We start from the raw sequence: 18571 nt of genomic DNA, 5'->3' as shown, positions 1-18571 counted from the left end.
GGAGCGCGGCGGCGGAGATGGCTTTCGAGGCGCTGGCGGAGGCTGCGGAGCGGTGGTGCGCCCGCACGCCCTTTCAGCTCATCGCCGCCGAGGAGACGGAGCGCCGCATGGACTTCTATGCCGAGCCCGGCGTCTCCTTCTACGTGCTGTGCCCAGAGGCCGCCTGCGGCGACAATTTCGTGAGTGACCGCGGGATGGGGGTGTTAGAGCCGTGCCCGGGGAGCCCCGCGCAGCCCGGCCTCGGGGGGAGGTCCTCGGGGCTGGGGAGGGAGGTGGGCTGCGGGCCGGGGGAAGCCCTCCCTGCGAGCACCGAAAGCTGCAAGATGGAGTCCTCGGCCGGTGCGGGGCGGCCCCGCGGGCATGGCCGGACAGCCCCCCCAGCCTCCCCTCGCCCGCCGGAGGCACGGGGCGCGATGCCCCCCCCCACACACACCGCTCCTCAGCCCCTCCTCCCCGAAAGCCCCCTCCGTGTTGCTGGGGGCTCGCAGGGCTGTGTGGCAAATGGAGAATGGGCAGGGATAAAATGGAGTCGGGATGACAGCAGGGCCTCCCCTGCTGCACCCCGGGCAGGTGCGGCCCCTCCCGCCGGGCCCGCTGAGTTGGGCAGCGAGTTGTGATGCCGGGGTGCCCGCTCCCGGCCCCCCGCCCCCGCTGGGGAGAGCCTCCTCACTGCTGCGGGTGTCACACAGTCACAGAATATCCCGAGTTGGAAGGGAACCATAAGGAACATGGGGTCCAACTCCAGCTCCTCTCTCGCGGGTGTGGAGCTCTGCTTGAGCGCAGTTAAAAGATTGCGTCTCCGATAGCTCCCGGCAGAGCGTTGGAGCTGCAGCTCAAGCTCTTCCTGCAGCAACTTCCACCCCTCAGCTGCTCGGGAACTACTGAAGAATCCCCAACCCGGCAGGTGAGTGGAGAGGGATTTGACAGCTGGGTCAGTGAGACAAAGAGCAGCCAAGCAACATCTCTGGGAGTGCAGGTCCCGGTGAGCAGGATGCATGCTTGCCATGTTGGGCAGAGGGCCATGCTGGATCTGAAGGAAGTGACCCGGGCTGAGCTCTGCGTCTGCCTGGAGACGTGGGACCCCTGTGCCAGGGCAGCCCCAGTGTGACCAGTGCCCACCTGCAGCAGGGGCCATGCTGGGCCTTGCGTGAGTCTGGCAGCAGGACTGGGCTGGTTGGGAAGGACTCCCCATCCGAAGCCAAAACCAAGCAGAAGGGCTACATTTCTGTCTTCTGGCATTACCGCTCAAGGCACTTTTCCTACTAACAAGACTTTGAAAGTAGGCAGATAGGTGGAATGCTTAATTCTTTTCCTCTTGGTGGTGTCTCCTTATTGCGATTAAGAACTGCTGATGAGCTGGTTCACCAGCATCGTTCACCAGCACCATCGTTTCTGCTCCATTATGCTCTCAGCTCATCTATCTTGGTTTGTTGCCTCTTTGCAGTTCTACCCTACCCTACCCTACCCTACCCTACCCTACCCTACATGTTCCAAAATATGTTTCCTTTCTACACGCAATTACAAGCTGAGCTTTATTTTAAGGAAACTTAATGTGGGCCATCGGACTGATTCTCATTAGCACCTGAGCCCCTTGAGTTGCATGGATCTGGTAAGATGGAGGAGCATGAGAGAGAAAGGAAATAGAACCAGTGGTACAGTTTGTGATGTCAGGCCTTACAAAGGAGCCTCACATTTAATCAGCATCTGGTGCCTGGTATTCTTGTTCTCTTTCTTTATGTCCTCATTTCATAATAATGTGATTTAAAAAACTACGTAGGAGGTGCCAGTGAAGTCCATGATAACTCACTTGTGAGGAGGAAATTATGAGCATGCTGAGTTTAAAAGAGAGGAGGAGAAAGACAGGGAAAGGTTGCCAAGAAGCAATCTGGAGATAAAAATGGGATCTTGTATAAAACCTGAGATCACAGGGATCATACGATCTTAATTTCCTGGAAAGGTGTCTCTGGGCTGGGTCTTTCAGCATGCCAGGGGTGCAGATGACCCGTTTAGGAGCCCACAGGCACTGTCAGCACCTCCTGGATGCTAAAACTCACTGAATCAGCGTTTTGGACAGCTGAACTATGAGCAGTTTAGCTCCCAAGGTTCATGGTGTTCTCAGAAGATTAGTTGGATTCTTATAGCTGTAACCGATGTTGGTGAGTGCTGAGGTGCTATTCCTTACAGTCTTGACATTTGTTTTGCCACCTTGTTATTGCTGATATTCAAAGTAACTGATCAAGCAAATAAAGACATTATGCCAACTTGTTGCAAGATTTCCTGTAAATAGTTTAGAGCAGAGATCACGAATCTAAATATTTTCTGTAAGCTGGTGGCAGGTGGGAGCTTTCAGTGTATCCATGTTGCCACAGCCAAGGTTTTAAACCTCCTGCTGGCATAGAAATTGGTGGAAGCCTTACCTGCTTGTTGCCTTGTGATATCATGTGTATGTCTCTTCAAAGGCTGAATGATGGGTTGCTCAGGTTTTCTCCTTGTGCTCAATCATCTTATTCTCTGGTACTGCTGGCACATCCCTGCTGGAGACTGAAATGTGGATACTGCAAAGTGAAAAAGACTTTGTAAAAGCATGGTAGGATGACATGTGGTCAGCTTTCCTGGGGAAGCAAACTAGCTATTAGTTGGAAAGGCCTGATTTTCATGGATATGGAAGCCCCTGTGCATAGATCTCATAGCTGAAAGAAGCCACAATTTAAACAAGAACCAGGATGTTAACAGTCATGATCATTCCGTACGTATAAACAATTACAGCAGGTTAGCACAAAACACAAACTGCTGACCTGAAACATTCAGCCCTTACATTTGGCACAAAGATTAGAAGGATAAAAAGGTTATTGCTAACCTTGAGCGTTAAGAAATTGTGGGCCAGACCTCCAAAATCTCCAGGCTGCCGTTACAATGTTATGATTTGGAAAAGAGCTCATTGGTATTTTTAAAAGGGTTCATTTGAGTCCATTTAATGTACTTCCTGCCGTTTTAGGCCATAACAATCCCAAAGCCAGACTTTTTTTTTTGAAACAGGAACTGCTTGTTTGTTTGTAGGACTGCAATGCCTGTGGCTGTGAGATGGCATGGGGTATGGTGAGACCTGTGGTATGTGTTTTTGAGGGCTGCCAGACTGTCAAGAGATAACTCTGGGTGCATGGAACGAATAGAACATACTCTATAAGGCAGGGATTTTTCTTAGCATACCATTTTGCTGCGGTTATGCAGGTTGAGTGAGGTCAGTAGCGAGGCAATTGCTGCTTTTGCCTTAAAGACACAATTTCAGTGATGTTAAGTAGTGTTTTCTTTAGACAAATGGAAAACTGCATCCCTGGTTCACTGCTGAGCAGGGAGGCAGCATGCAAGCCCTGTGTTGGGGGTGGATGTGTGTGGTTCTTGCTCTTTCTCTGAGCATTAGTTAAGCTTCATAGAAACCCTCTCCTGTCCCCACTGAAGCATAACCTGCTGTTTATAGCATAGTAAAAAGCTGCACAGCACTTTGGGGAAAAGAATTGCCGTGCAGAAATAGAGGTCTAAGTGTCTCCAACAATTCTTGCAGTATTACACTTCTCTTTGTAAGATAGTCCTGTGCACCAAGGCTTCAGAATAAAGCTCTTCAAGAGTGCACATTAAATTGTGCTGTGAGCCACACTTGTGAACAAGGAGAAGCGTTGTCAGAGTGCTTCCACCCATCAGCTCTCCATTTCAAACAGCCCCAGAGCAGCAGAAGCAGCAGCATTTGGGGAGAGGCTTCACAAAGCCAGTCTGGGGAGCTGGCCTCTCTCAAGCAAGAGCAAGAGGAGAGGAATATCCCAAATGGGTTTAAATGTGGTTGCCAAGGCCTAGTTGGAACAGACCTGTAGGAGAAGATTCAGCAGCAGGTTATGCATAAGAGAACACCCAACATGTCTTCCAGGTCTAAACAGGGCCAGTATCAAAGAAAACACCTCTACTTGTAAAATGTGTGTGCATGCAAGGTGTGTACCCTTTGTTGCCAGCACAGTCGTAAGGGATTTTCTCTCCTGGACGGATTTCCCTGCCTTCCATTTCTTGGTGTCAATAAAATAAAAGTTCCTCTCCAGAAGCCTGACTTCTGATCCACCCCCCAGTGCAGGTCTGAACTTGGGGGCCCAGAGTACTGTGGCAGACGTTTATGATCCATCACCTTTTAAAAACCCATGGAGAGGCCAGTGTAAGCCCCTGTTAATGCTTCTTTCTTGTGTTGTTGTTGGCTTTCAGCACGTCTGGAGCGAAAGTGAGGACTGCTTGCCTTTTCTGCAGCTCGCGCAGGATTACATCTCTTCCTGCGGGAAAAAGACACTCCATGAAATACTGGAAAAAGTCTTCAAATCCTTCAGACCTGTAAGTACCTCTGTTTTACTTTCAGGGGTTGTCAGTTGTCTGTGACTGTCAGTATGGCAGCACTGGATGGAGCAAAGCCACTTTGCTCCTGCAGCAACTTACTTCTCTCATTCACTAGGGTGTTAGCATGTGGGCCTCTAGCAGACAGTTGCAGATTTTAGGACGAGAGGGAACGAATGGCCTTAAGTCATACCGGGGAGGTTTAGGTTGGACGTTAGGAAGGATATCTTCTCAGAAAGAGTGGTGAGACACTGATACAGGCTGCCCAGGTTGGTGGTGGAGTCACCATCCCTGGAGGTGTTCAAGAACCATGTGGATGTGGCAGTGTGGGACGTGGTTTGGTGGTATGGTGGTGATGGGCTGACGGTTGGAGTAGATGATCGTAGAGGTTTTTTCTAACTTTAATGGCTCCATGATTCTATTCTGTGCTTGGGAAGAGGCTGAAGCAGAAGCTGAGTATTGTGGGAAGGAGGCTTGTGTTTGTCTGGCTTGCCGCTACTCAGCCTTCTCTGTCCTTGTGTAACACTGAGGTTTGGGTCGAAGCCTGGATTTTGTCAGGGTGAGGTGACTTTGTTGGGCTGGCCACTGTGCTTCATATTTTTTTTTGCCAAACCCTCCACTTGCACAGCCTCTCTTTTGGAAAGGGTTGCTTAGATACAATGATTACCTTAAATTTAATAATTAAATACAATAATTGAAGCTTGACTGCTGGTAACTCACTGATTTTGACATGATTTGGGCTGGGCATCTGGGTGGTGCAGAGGAGGGTGGAGCCTTGCCGCCAGGCCCATGCGCCTTCACTTGATGTCCATGGCAAAGCCAATCAGAAACTCAACATGCAGACAGCTTTCCCTCCTCAGTTTTTCCGACTGCCTAATCACAAAGACTGAAAATTTACCCCGAGTATTTAGAGTGAGAGGGAGTGGTGTTAGGAAAACATGGAACCTCCCCATGTTGCACCCGTGTATTGCCATGGAAAGCCTCAGCTGGTTGACATGAAAGAGTGTGATTTTAATCCTTGAGAGACTGGAAATAAATAGAACAGATGCACACTTTTCTTAGAAAGGACTGGAAATCTGATCTTTCAGTACAGCTGTTTGTAATTGTGAAAACACAAAAAAATATAAATATTCTTCCCAGAACAATACTTGGCTCCTGGTTATTTTCATGGCTGTTTTCTCCCACTCAGAAAAGCTGTGTCTTTGAGGATAAACTTGCATCGGTTTAACTAAAGAGGACTTCAGAAAGACTTAATTGAACTGGTACAGATCGCTTACTTCATTTTAAACCACATTTATTTCAGTGTAGCTTAAGTTGCAGAGAAATTGGCTTCAGTCAAACTGAGTTAAGCTACTCTTTGGGATAAAAAAGTTCAAAGCCAAGGGAACCACAATGCTCGTTTAGTCTGGGTGCTTTGTTAGTACGTCACATTTCACCCAGTGATTCCTATAGCCAAGCTCGCAAGTGGTAGTTGAGCTGGAACACATCTCTACCAAAGGCATCCAGTCTTGATGTGAAGACTTCAGGTCACTTAAGGAGTACAACGCTAATGGGCAGTTTTCCTTCTAATCAGTAGTTATACTCTTGTCCAAAAACTCTTTTAGTTATAATCTGAATTTTTCTAGCTTTGTGTGCTGTCTGTTGAATTTCACTGTGCTTTTGTCTGCTCAAGAACAGCACCCTCTATTACCAGAGCCCTCTAGCAGACTGCAGCCAGTCTTCATTTTCTCTGGGATGTAGCACAAAGAGTTTATGAGATTCTCCTTTGACTAAGTTACTGAGAGGTTTGCATCCACATAACGGAACTGGTTTGATCACTCAGTATATGGCTGTGTGTTGACAAGTCTAATGAGAAATGTACTGATGTTTTTCCCTTACTGTAATTATTAAAAATAGCGCACACAGAGAACCACACTTCACTTAAAAAGTGAAGTGTGGTACCATAGATATATGGAAACAGTTATTGTACATCCTCATGCCTTTATCAGAATGAAACCAGTCAGTACTGGGAAATGATATCCTTAGCACTCCTTTCCTCCATCCCCTGTCCTTTCTATGCCAGACCTGTTTTGTTAATGAAATAACCTTGCTGTGAGCATGGAGGTAATGGTGCATTTGCATTTCTTCCCCAGTATCCAAGCAAAGCTCACTGTAAGGGGAAAGTCTGGCAGGTTTCAGTTTGAAAAACAGCATTTTAGGGAAAGCATAAGATGCTGACTATGCTTTTCTGAAGCACCCCACAATCTTGGGTGCTCAGCCTGAGAGGCTGAGAAGGGAGCAGATTTGTGGAGTTTGGTAAGCACTTTCTGAGAGATTCTCCTATGTGTTTCCAGCTGGACATCTGAGATGATCAGGCAGTTTAAAAAGCCTTTGGCAGGGAGGTGAGGGATCAGGCAGAGGTGTACATGTTTCTAAGCACCTCCACGTGGAATCCCATCACACTGAGCTGCAACTGAAGCACATCACCTCTATACAGCATCACGTGGTGTGCTAAAGCTCCGTCGTGTACTTGGGTTATTTTTCACTGTGTTTGTATGTCAGCTTCTGGTAGGAAGTGTTGCTTATTTCATGACATAAAATCTACTAGGTTATTTGCATTAGGGCACTTTGAAAGAGTTAAGAAAGACATAAAAAAATGCCTGAGGGAAATGGCACCAACCTCAAGAGTTAGCAGAGAACCAAAATGTGAGTCATAAAACTTAGCAGCAAATTGCTGGACTCCTGGATTGTGCTTACCTTTGATCTAAAAGCCTGCGTCCAAGTTGGGGAGTCTGCCGTGTAAAAGCCACGTAGCCTGAGTTCTTGAATTCATGCATGTCCCGCTTACTTCCCCTTTACTTCCAAAAAGTACCCAGCAGATGGGTAGTTTGGCTGGTAGGAATAAGTAGCTGTAGTTAAAGCTGTGCTGCTGCTGGCTGTTGTTCTCCTTCTCTCCTCAACAGCCTCCTGTTCTTCTCCCCACGCATCCCCCCACCTGCCAGCTTTGTTCCTTTCGCCTACCTCTTTCCTCCTTGTTTTTGCTCTCCATTAAAATCCTTTCCAGTCTGCCGTGTAGCGGATACGAACCAGAAGCAAACATGAGTGTCAGTCTGGGGTCAGCTCACACCACGTTTCTCATCTTCTTTTGTAAAGTCTGCTTAAGGTAGGTGGCATCACCCCTGATGTTTGCCACGCCGGGGAGAGGAGAGCTGTGTGTCCCAAAAGCAGAAGAAGGGGGGATGCATTGCAAACAGAGACCTGCGGGCTTGTGCATGTCCTTTTGGTTCTCCTGATGAATGCTGTGGAGTTTTGTGCTAGTTTTGCATATCTAAAAGGCTTCCGGTATCAATAACACCACGACGGGGCTCTCACTTCTGTGGCTCATTTCCCTGCAAATCAGGGAGGAATTATGACTGGAGCTGGGCAAAAAATGTGATCAAAGCGCTTTCTGCCGGCTGATGTAAACAGAGCAGCGCCACACACAAATCTAATTTGAATGCACCAAATCAGTTGAGCGAAAATAATTTTGACAGATAAAAAAAGGTCTAGAGGCCTCGCTTTTCCATTTGAAAAAGTGTTTTAATTTTAGCTTCAAAATGAAAGAAAACCCCCACATCCTGAAAATGAACCATGTAGTTTCACATTCATATCATGCAGCTGAACATAGGATTTGAAAAATAGGTGTGCATAGGAATATTTACTGTTTGTTCTGTTCAGAAAGCAAGAACACTAGGGTCTCTCTGTAGGCATTTTTAAAATGCGAAGGAGGGGTGTTAGTCAGCAAATTTTCCTTCCATTTCACTGCCAAGAAGCCCTGCAACTGAAAAAATGATTTTCTCGCAGTGATGTTGAAGAATGCGTGGACCCGGAGGCTAATTCTGTGTATTGGCTTTGTGTCCACCAAATAGTTTAGATTGTTGATCGTGGACTAAATTAAAATCTAAATTAAAATTAAACTAAACATCTGCCTCATCACAGCCTTCTTATTTTCATACTACCACCAAGCAAGCATCACTGTCTTGATTTTTGTGGGTTTTGCCTCTTCTGAGAGACAACAGCTGTGTCACACTCCAAACAGGGTGTTGCATGTGTCTGTGCTGCTTTTCCAGCCCTGGCAAGCTAAATACGTACTATTCTAAATAATGCCTGGCGCACGATTTTGCTTTGAGGTTTTTAGCAGCTGGTAGTGTAGGATTCCAATACGAGATTTCCAGAACAGATACGTTAGTTTGCTTATTATTTGGTTCATCTGTCTTCCTGACTTCTGCTGGCTTGGCAGCCTTTTGGAGGGGAGGGGAAAAGTTCAAGCACTTCTATTTGCTCCTTTTCCTGTGGCAAACAAATGGCATTGCAGAAATGCCAGCCGTCAGATGGAGGCATCCAGACATTGACTGGGGAAGATGAGCTAGCCCAAATTTAATTTTCAGAAATATAAAGGGATTTGGGCAACTTCGAGTTGAATACACAGTATTTCTTACGGAGATTGCTCGACCCAGCACACAAGTCTTCATCTGGTGTAATGGAATGGAGGGTTTAAGAGAAGCACATAACATGGTGGGATCCTCAGGGTTTTAGAGACACTGCCAGTTCTGCATGTGGATTCTTTCTTTTTTGGCATTTGGATGGTTACTGAACACGATCTTAAATCAAATTAATACTGCTACAGTATAATCATGGTTTGTTAGGCCACTGCCACGTCTAAACACTCAAAGATTTGTGACACAACCTCGGGGAAAGAGAGCTCTTTGGTTTTATTTATCTTCTGGTCTCTGAGCACTTAATTTGGTGTGAGGATGCATTTTCAAATCTTTCTGTATCGCATGGGGGAGAGAAAGAGAGTTGAGACTGTTACATAATGCTGTTGTTCTAGGGTTTGAGATTTCTAAGAAGTGGCGTCTAGGTATTGTGGGAAGATGTGCAGTGAAACCGCATGAGTGGGTAATTCACTCTTACACCGTATTTTCTCTTCTTTGTAGCTACTCGGGCTTCCAGATGTTGATGATGATGCGTTTGAAGAATATAATGCAGATATGGAAGAAGAGGAACCAGAAGCGGATCACCAACAAATGGGTGTCAGTCAGCAGTAGTTTTCAGAGAAGCTGAAAAATTGGGAATCCTGTGGTACCAGGTGGGGTCAGATAGTCCCACATTAGCCTGTTCGATTTAGCGCATCACATGGGGATATCTGGCTCCCAGGATAAAAGTTTTATGAAATGTTTATTTAAAAAAAATAATAACAATCTGTGATGGGCTTTGCTAAGAAGTGACCTGAATTTTGCTCCTGCTTCAGTGGAGTTTCTATGGAGTTGTCTTGGTAGTATTCTGCCATTACCAGTCTAGAAGTAGTTTTGTTGCTGACTGTCTCCTTGATTTGTGTTTGAGAGTAACGTTCACTGACATGAATGTAGGGTTTGCCTTGAATGTAGGGACCGCAGGGCCGGCATGCTGAGTACTCCTTGCACGTCACCTCCTGGGGAAATTGGTGCAGGGAGTAGATGCAACCAGCACTTTTCTTTTTAGTTCAACTGCTGTGGTTTGTGACCCTCTACCAGACAGAGCACCATACTTTGAGAAGTTTCTCCCGAAAAACAGTGGTTTAATAGTGGTCAGTGCTGCAGAAATGCACATGGAGGCTCAATTGAAATGATGGGGAGTGAGAAGTCCAGGGAGTATTTGTGTCAGACCCGTTAATGCCATTTTACTGACACCTGAGTTTACAAGGGATTGGATTCATAACGGGGAGCAGTTAGAGCTCTGGTATTGACAGTACATATCAAAAGGAACCTGGGTACTCTCACACCATTTAACCCAAAGCCAAATACTGTTTTTGTACAAGTTCAATCAATTGAAAACAGCCATTGCGTATCCCGCATCTGCATGAAAACCAACTGTAAGCTTCACTATTTTTAAAACATCGATAAATTACTACAGAAATCTTGCAGCATTGCCAATTGAAGTGCAACTTAACTTGGAAGCCATAAGCGTATAAACCAGCTCGTAACATTATGCTGGACCTTTTCCTCCCTCTGGGCCTTTGAGCTAATCTGCACATTTCCACCTCTGACAAGGGGAGCTAAAATACTACCCAAGCAGGAGGCCCCTCATATTTTATACCTACTTTGCATAGGTTTAAGTGGCTCCAATGAGTGCCAGACTGTGAAGATGCAGGGTCTCTTTATTTACATGCCTTTTGTACTGAAAATATAAAAATCAGAGTGATTCTGTTGTAAGACATGAGTTTTCTGTGACTGAACAAAGTGTTTCTAAATTTATTCCTTTTTTCCAGTTTCTTTTTAAATAGCAAAATGAAGGTCACACACTTTGAAAGCCCTTTTATACAGAATTAGCTTTATAAAAACAAAAAGTGAGCGAAGAGAAAATAATAGGACATTTCCCAGAAACAGCTCGCATCATTTTGAAAACTCTGTTGGTAGCGACGTCTTCTTTTTCCATAGACTTTTAAAAGACTTTTATTTTTCAAGATTACTTAAGAGAGGAAGTTTTCTTGGGGATTTACATTTCTGATGCTGGGTTGAGAGGTGCAGAGCACCTGATTTTTCCAGCCTGAGGCAAAGACCTTCCATATCCAGGATGGTGTGCGGTACCCGGATACACACCAAAGTGTCTGCAATGCTTTCAAAGTTTGAGTTTAAGAATATAAAAAAGAGTGGAAGAGAAACTGAGCTTAACGAAACTGTGTACATTCTTTTGGCATGCAGGCATAAACACGGTAGTTGCAACACATTTTCTATGGACTAGTGACGTGAGAACTGTGGCAGTTCATTGTTCAACACTGTGCAGCAGCAACAGGCTTTTTGCTTACGAATACAAAGTGTAAGAATAGTGGGTTCCATCCCTGCTTTAGGTCCCTACGTTTTTGTTCCTCCCCATGAAAAAAGCTGTCATAACCTTAGGAAGAGCCTTGCTTCAGGAGAAGCTTTCTCTTTGTAGCATCCATTGCTTTGGTTGCGGCTAGTACAAGTGGATCTTTTGGGGCTGGCTTCCTCTGCTGCAGTGCCAAGCAAGACGTAATTTACAGTAGCACAAACTATTGATTGAATTGTTAATGAGCGGTTGAGCATTAATATGGATGTATGCAAACATAAAGCTGTAAATCATGTAGATATATTATTTTCTGCGTTCACTAACTTACTTTTTCTGGAATGCCATGTGCCACTGGAGCAATCTCTGCACCAGAGTGCAAGTGCTTGGTAGATGCAGATGGGGGCCATTCTGCAAAGCCCCCACTACAGCCAGCGAGATTGTGTTCAAACAAAACTCTGGAGGCTGCATGAGGCTCAGCCCTGCAGAGAGCTGCACGCTCGTGTCTCCCTTCATGCTGCTGGGAGCGGAGCGTGCAGCCCCACTGCTGTACTGAAGCATTGCCAGGCAACACTAACAATAAACTGGAATTTTATACATAGAAAACTTAAGTGACGTGTGTATTAAATGTGAATGAGCATTAATATAGAATGTATTTTATCAAAAAATATCGATTGCTTCCTTTGACCAAATACATTTCTGTATGATCATGTTACTTGTTCTATACTTACCAAACGATGCAGAAGATGTGGAACCAGCTTCATTGTATCACAAAGTATTTATATATTTTATTTGTGTTTTATTTTTTCTTCAGTCCTCTACATTTTGGGGTTGGTAGCCATTCGATAATTCACCAAGGGTAGCATGGCCCCTGGCTGGGCTGCCAGACTGAGAGGCTGCACCTATGAACACATGAGCAAATGCTTGCAGGTGTGGGGACTTGGTAAGAAAACGTTGGCTTGGGGCTCTGCCGCTGCACTGCTCTGAGCTTTGGGTGCATCTCAGCAACTGGGCCTCTGTGAAATTCAGTGGGAGCAGGAAAAGGGCCCTTCTAGGGAGGTGCCAGGATTTGGAGACCACCCCAACCACTCGCAAAGTATCTGCTTATTGAACCTCTGCAGTGCATGTAAAAACTGCTCTGGGCGTTCCAAGGGCCTTGAGCTCAGTCATTTGTTTCTGCTAGCATCCTGCCCAATGAATACGTTGAGATGGTGAGGGAGGAAGGGGTGGAGGAAAGGCAAACTAGAAGGCCCTCCTCTCTAACCCAGTGTTATTATTTGTGGTGTTGTGTGAATAGATCAGAGCGACGAGCAGGAAGCTGCTTTATGAAGTGCACAGTAAAAGACTCTTAAAATGATTTGCTCATGATGCATTGAGAAAAAAACACTGGCAAACTGTCTCTTTACAGAGATGTGGGGAGTAACGCGCCCCTGAGCGTGATGGCCTGATGGCAGGCTTCTCCAGCTCCGGCCTGGGCTGGTTCCCCTTTGTTTAGTGCCTTTGAAAGGTGCCTGCTTGTAAAAATGCCCCTTGGGAGGGGAGCAGCCCAAGTTGATTCTGCATTGGCAACCTGACCGTGTGGCTGCTGCATTTTGACGCAGTGTCACATTTAAGGTGTGCTGGGTGAGGTGGTAGCTGGGGGCACCTGAAGTTGATGCAACGTTGCTTAGCAAGTGACTGGTCTTTTCTCCTCTGGAAGCTGGGATGTGAGACTGTGACAGGAATATTGATTGCAGTGACAGTATGGATGTTGCCCTGGAAAGATGCCATACAGGACAAGTCCCCAGCCATTTTTGGCTTGTTTTTTTTGTCTTTCACAGGGACCCAGCTCATGGTCAGCTTTAGCTGTGGTGGAAGGCAAGGTTAACACTTGATCCATCCTTCTCTTGTGTCCATCCTTCCCTCCTATCCATCCTTCCCTCATGCCCATCCTTACCCCACATCGATACTTACTGCTCCATCCTCAGAATTTCCCTCTTCCAGAAAAGAGGAAGCAGACAGAGAGTGAGAACAAGACCCTTTTCACAAGGGTGTGAGACTAATGCCTACCTAACTAATCTACCTTTTGAACATCAGGACCCTTTGAGGCTGTCCTGGCTGGGCATCCAGAAAGTGAGGTCTCTCTGTCTGCAGGTCACTGGTAAGCCAGCTGGCAGGTCTCTTGCTCAGTGCTGGTTGGCTGCAGGCTGTCCACGGGACAAGGGAAAGCAGCAAGGGTCCTTTCAGGGGCTTTGGCTGGATGCCCCTTTCCATAAATTGCTGAGCATGGGGAATTGCTTTGTTTTATCTTTCCAATTTTGGCAGGACTTCCCCACCTCCTTGCAGCTTGTCTGTGCAGGCAGCTGCAGCTGGAAGCCTTCACGTGAGTAACTCGGGGAGCAGCACACCCTGGAACAGGCTGGGCTAGAGGTGGTCATTTCCAAGGCAAATGCTAAAATAAAGAGAATCCCTGAATTTAGTCCACAGCTCTGACGGGAAATGTTTGGAGGCCAGAATCTCTTACCTCGGGTTTTTTTCTGGACTTCTGAGTCTTGGTTGCGTTGTTGGTATCTGATGTCTGTGGAAAGAGCACACTGCGTGCTGTGGAATGAAACCTGTTCATTTACCACGGTCACTCCTTCAGTGTGCTGAATTATCATTTATAGGCTCTAGGCATGGCTTTTTTTCCTCATTGCTAAGGGATTTTTTTTTTTAAGGAAGAAAATAACTGAAGACTCATCTGTGTTATCACAAACCCTGATTTCCACAGAGCCGTGTGACACGGTGGTGACCATACGAGCGTGGTCACAAATGCTCAGATTAACAAAGAGGGAGTTCCTTTGTCTGAAGAAACAATCTTCTTCAAACGAGCTACTACTGACTACAACAAAGCTCTCTAGTTTCATGTAAAATACATTGAACTCTGAAATTTCCTTTCTACACTGACATGCTGCTGCTCCTGTAGGCAGAGATCTGCGGTAGCGCTGTGTATAAAGGATGTCTGCTTTCATCTTTGGGGTGGCAGTGGAAACATCAGCCCCGGATTTTAGTCGTTAACATCTTTTTGTTGTTGAGTTTTCCTTTAATGATGCGGGGATCAGTCAGAGCTCAACACGTCAAGCAGAAATAATGTTAGACCACACCGTGCGAAGACTGTCCTTAGTGTGCTTGCCACCATTTGTTTTTCTGACTGGAAGATCTCTGTCTCTTTGGGACTTCAAAGCTGTGAAACGGGTTGCCAAAGGACATTGGCCTTTTGTTCAATGCTTTAAAAGGTGTGAGCCTCCAGAGGAGCCCTGCCTATTCTTCCCTTCCTCCTTCCTCTCCCACCACCAAGGCGTCAAATCCAACAGTGTAGTTACGCCATAAGCTTGCCATTAAAGAGCTTACCAAATGCTGGTGACTGATGGAGTCTTTTCTGTGTGAGCAAAATAAACTAAACAGGGGTCCTGGTGGGGTAAAGCATAGCTAAAATGTGTGTGGGGAAGAGAAGGAGAGGCTTGTGTTTCTTCGGATAAACCTGGTGTTTGCAGGTGTAAGGAGGAGAAAATGATTCCATCTGAGTTTGAGTATTGCAGAGTAAGCCACGCTCTGCAGGACAGGATCCTGAACTGCCAGGTCTTTCCATTCAGTGCAGAAGATTTGCTGTCAGAACATGGGAATTAGTGGTAATATCTGCGGATGAGCAAGTGTTTCAGATTTCCCAGGTCCTCTTTTGTTTTGCACAGATTAGGGAGACATCTGTTCTGATTAACAGACATGTAATGACGTTGAAATGAAAAGAGGAAGTTATGTTCAACTCATTTGCCTCTTTTTTTAAACACCACCATTTTAATTGTCACTTTGACATCTTCTCACTCTGATTTAGTGTAAGGAATGCTGCCAATCGTTGCCTTTTGTCACGCGTCTCTTGTCTGGGGGTTAAAGAGCATTTTCAGTGGAAGAGTGAGTGCTTTAACTTAGCACTTTCCCTTGCATCCTTGGCACTTTCTGCAGTGTGAATGCTCTGTGGGAGGACCGTGGTAGTGATGTGCCCTGCAGTACGTCCAGAGCCCTCAATGGCAGCTCTGAGGCCCCTCTTGGTAGAGTGCCTGCCAGGGCCGGCTCCCTTCTGTTGGTGAACAGTCCCGGCAGCACGAGGGACTCACAGCCTCTTGAGGGACATCTGAGTGTGGCGGAAGCAGCGGTTGGGTTCTGCTGCTGTCTTCTTACAGATACAGATATCAGGATACAGATACAGATATCAGGAAAAACTTCCTTACAGAAAGGCTTGTTAAGCACTGGAGTAGGCTGTCCAGGGAGGTGATTGAGTCACCATCCCTGAATGTGTTTAAAAACCATTTGGATGTGGTGCTCAGGAACATGATTTAGCAGTGGGTTGTTAGGGTAGTATGGTTAGGTTGCGGTTGGGCTTGATGATCTTGAAGGTCTTTTCCAACCTGAGCAATTCTTCAATTCTATGATTCTATACAGCTGTTCCCATGGAAGTGGTGATGGTCCCGGCCTGACCACAGCTACTGGGAGCCCACTGCCTGCTTAGGTCAGCTGGATGGACTTCTCCCTCTTCAGAAGCTGAAGTGACCTTTACCAGTTTGGATGGCAGCTCCCTGCTCACGCAGGCCTCAGCTGTGGGACAGCAGGCCTTGCTCTGAGGCCAAGGACACCACACAAGATGGTGGCTGAGCTGGGGCAAGCTGCTCCACGCACAGGTCTGTCCATGCTCCAGCTCTCCTTCCTCAGTTCAAGAAAGCAGGCTGTCCCAGGGCTTTGCCACGTTTTGGCTCTGTCTCAAGGAGAACAAATCCACTGGAGGTCTGTGTTGCCTCTGTAATTCTGGCCAGCTGTCTCCCAGTAGAGCTGTCACCAAGCTGAACCAGTTGGGAATTGCAGTTACCCCTGCTTAGCAGGTCAGTGTGCTGTTTTAAGGAGCACATCGGAATTAACACTACCTCACACCAAGTCTCCCAAGTCTTCACCTTCCCTCTTTGTGAAAAGATTCATGCTTCCACCACTTGCTCGGTGAGTGATGAAATGCAATAAAAAGCACTTTGAGCTTTATTTCCAGTGCCTCACTGTGTGCATCTGTGCTCTTGACTCAGTAGTGCTGTTAGTGTGAAGACAAAACCGAAGCAAGATTTGTAGAAAAGGTTATAATATCTTTTATTAGCCAGACTGATGCAGTGCGAGAAGGCAAACAAGTGTTCAAGATCCCAGGTGCCTCTCATGCTGAAGTAAGAGCAGTGATTATATGATACCAGGTTGTACCACTTTACAACAACTTTGCCTTGCTTGTGCACTTTTCTCAAGGCATTGTGGCTGTAATGGTGCAGTGGAAGAGGGAGCATGTGGGCCAGATTTGAATAATTCCTGGAGATGCTCAAGAACTGTGTGGCACTGAGGGACGTGGTCAGTGGGCATGGCGGGGGTGGCTTGGTGGTTGGACTAGGTGATCTTAGTGATCTTTTCCAACCTTACCTCTGTAATTCTACGATTCTAATTACAGCAGTGGTGAAGTGCCCAGAAGTGGATGTCAGGTATGTTAAGCACGGGGCTTCTTGTCAGACCGTCAGAAAGCTCCAAACGACCAGCTATCAACGCTTTATGATTTGGGGTTTTATAGTCGGCCCCTAGAGGGCAGCAGAGCCTAAATTTTCAGTCCTCTTGAGCGCTGCAGGGATGATAAAAGCAGCTTTGCCCCTGGCCTGCAGATGGGTGCTAGAGTGGGAGCTGGTGTCCACACCTCCCTGTGCTGGTGAAACCCATACCACCTGGGACTGCAGCTGAGGAAGCATTCAGCCAAAGTGTTTCATTGGTTTTGAAATAAAGAGTAATAAATAGTCCCCTTGCTTTTCATTAGGATATCAACACACCAGCGCTGGGAGAAGCGTGCTTTAACAACACAAAAGGATGTAAGCAAAAGGCTTTGAGCTGATGCTTAACGGCCAGTTCTTGATGAATTTGTGGCCCCTGGAGATTAATGCCTTGCCTAACCCAGTTTCCCTGCATACACAATGTGAGGACTCCAAAATGTGTCGTTGGATGACTTTGTTCTTGTCCTCTTTCATGAGGCAGAATAGCTCCAGGCTTTGGTTTTCTTTAAACTGTGGAGCAGGTGTATCAGCTTCTTCTTTTCCACCTTTCTCTGGAGGACTGGAGAAGCAGTGCGGGAAGATGTAGCCAGAGCCACATGGCCAAGGAGGTGGTGGAGTCACCATCTCTGGAGGTGTTCAGGAACTGTGTGGATGTGGCACTGAGGGACATGGTCAGCAGGCATGGTGGGGGTGGGTTGTTGGTTGGACTAGATGGTCTTAGTGGTCTTTTCCAACCTTAGTGATTCTATGATTCTATTCTGTGATTCTATCCCATCTTTCCAGGGAGACGGTATGTGCACATGCATCCATGTCACACAGCCCTGTCTTGTTACCACCATCCAATGGCTGGGGAGATTTTATGACTGTTGGCGTCAGGATCAATGTTGCACAAGTGTAAGCTACACTGCAGCTGTGTTTGATATGGGTCCCCCTGTGCCCCAGTGCTGCAGAAGCTTTGCTACTCTTTGTGTTGGGCTACTCCCGGCCTACCTCACATGGGCTCTTGCTTTACTGTCACCCCTGCCCAGGACTGAGGGTGGAGCTGTGTTTCTCTGGGACCTCAGCATCTGGGCTTGAAGTGACCCTGGAAGGGAGCCAGACTAACACGTTCAGGCAACACGGTCATAGACAGCCACTCCCTGTCCTACCTTATTCAAGTCACCTTTCCACGATGACTTAGATAAAGCTTTGTCCCAGGGCACCTAGGCTAGAGGGCACTGAGGAGACCACAAGTGATGAGTCCCACCCTGCATGTGCCAGCAGTCTTAGAGCTGGGCCAGAGCCCACTGAGACCCCAATTCTTGCTGCCAGTCCCTGGAAACACTGTGCCTTAGAGGGGACACCTAACGCCAGCACTGCATTCACTGCAGGACACTGCTAGTGCATGCATAGGCTCAGAGCTGGTGTCACATTCCTTAGCACCGAGTATTGTTATCTCAGTGGATGTGAGCTTGCATTCACCCCATGCACTGCTTGCCCCCTCCCCAGCTACAGCTGCAGGCTAATAATTGTGAGTGCAGTTGGCAAAAACAGCCTCTTTCTCTCCAGTTTTTCTCCTGGTCAGCGTGCCCAGAACTGTGACTGCCTTTCTCCTGGCTGTTTTGCTGGCCACCCTCCAAGCACAGGGCTCCATTTTTCTCTGTATCCTTATGGATGATACACTCACTTCCAGCATAGGCATTTGTCAAGAACTGAGACTTGTATGCTGTGCTAAGAAGGACATATTGTGCTTGAAATAGAGAATTCATACAGAAAAATCAGTGCCAGTTTTTATCACATCACACCATCCCTTTTGGTTAATAAAAGTCAGGAAGATTTTATATTGGCTTTTCTCAAGG

At 46.7% G+C, this 18571-nt stretch overlaps 1 protein-coding gene across 2 annotated transcripts; it reads left to right on the top strand.

Annotated features, from left to right (window-relative positions):
• On the top strand, positions 1–16200 carry MTURN (maturin, neural progenitor differentiation regulator homolog). 2 transcript variants are annotated; one of them, XM_021387867.1, is made up of 4 exons: positions 1–179; positions 4240–4362; positions 9318–9469; positions 15616–16200. In XM_021387867.1, the coding sequence occupies exons 1-3, from the start codon at positions 18–20 to the stop codon at positions 9426–9428; spliced, it is 396 nt and encodes a 131-aa protein (XP_021243542.1). In that variant the 5' UTR covers positions 1–17; the 3' UTR covers positions 9429–9469; positions 15616–16200. The 2 variants fall into 2 exon arrangements, with proteins under 2 accessions (XP_021243542.1, XP_021243541.1); XM_021387866.1 differs by lacking the exon at positions 15616–16200 and having other exon boundaries at positions 9318–14538.

This window comes from Numida meleagris, chromosome 2 (genome assembly GCF_002078875.1).
Source record: "Numida meleagris isolate 19003 breed g44 Domestic line chromosome 2, NumMel1.0, whole genome shotgun sequence".
NCBI lineage: Eukaryota > Metazoa > Chordata > Aves > Galliformes > Numididae > Numida > Numida meleagris.
Note: the sequence above shows the minus strand (reverse complement) of the source record. Positions and strands in the feature narration are given on the sequence as shown.

Coding starts and splice junctions, on each gene's coding strand:
- MTURN (XM_021387867.1), top strand. CDS start 18: ATGGCTTTCGAGGCGCTGGCGGAGGCTGCGGAGCGGTGGTGCGCCCGC. Junction 180..4,239: donor CCGCCTGCGGCGACAATTTC/GTGAGTGACCGC, acceptor GTTGGCTTTCAG/CACGTCTGGAGCGAAAGTGA. Junction 4,363..9,317: donor TCTTCAAATCCTTCAGACCT/GTAAGTACCTCT, acceptor TCTTCTTTGTAG/CTACTCGGGCTTCCAGATGT.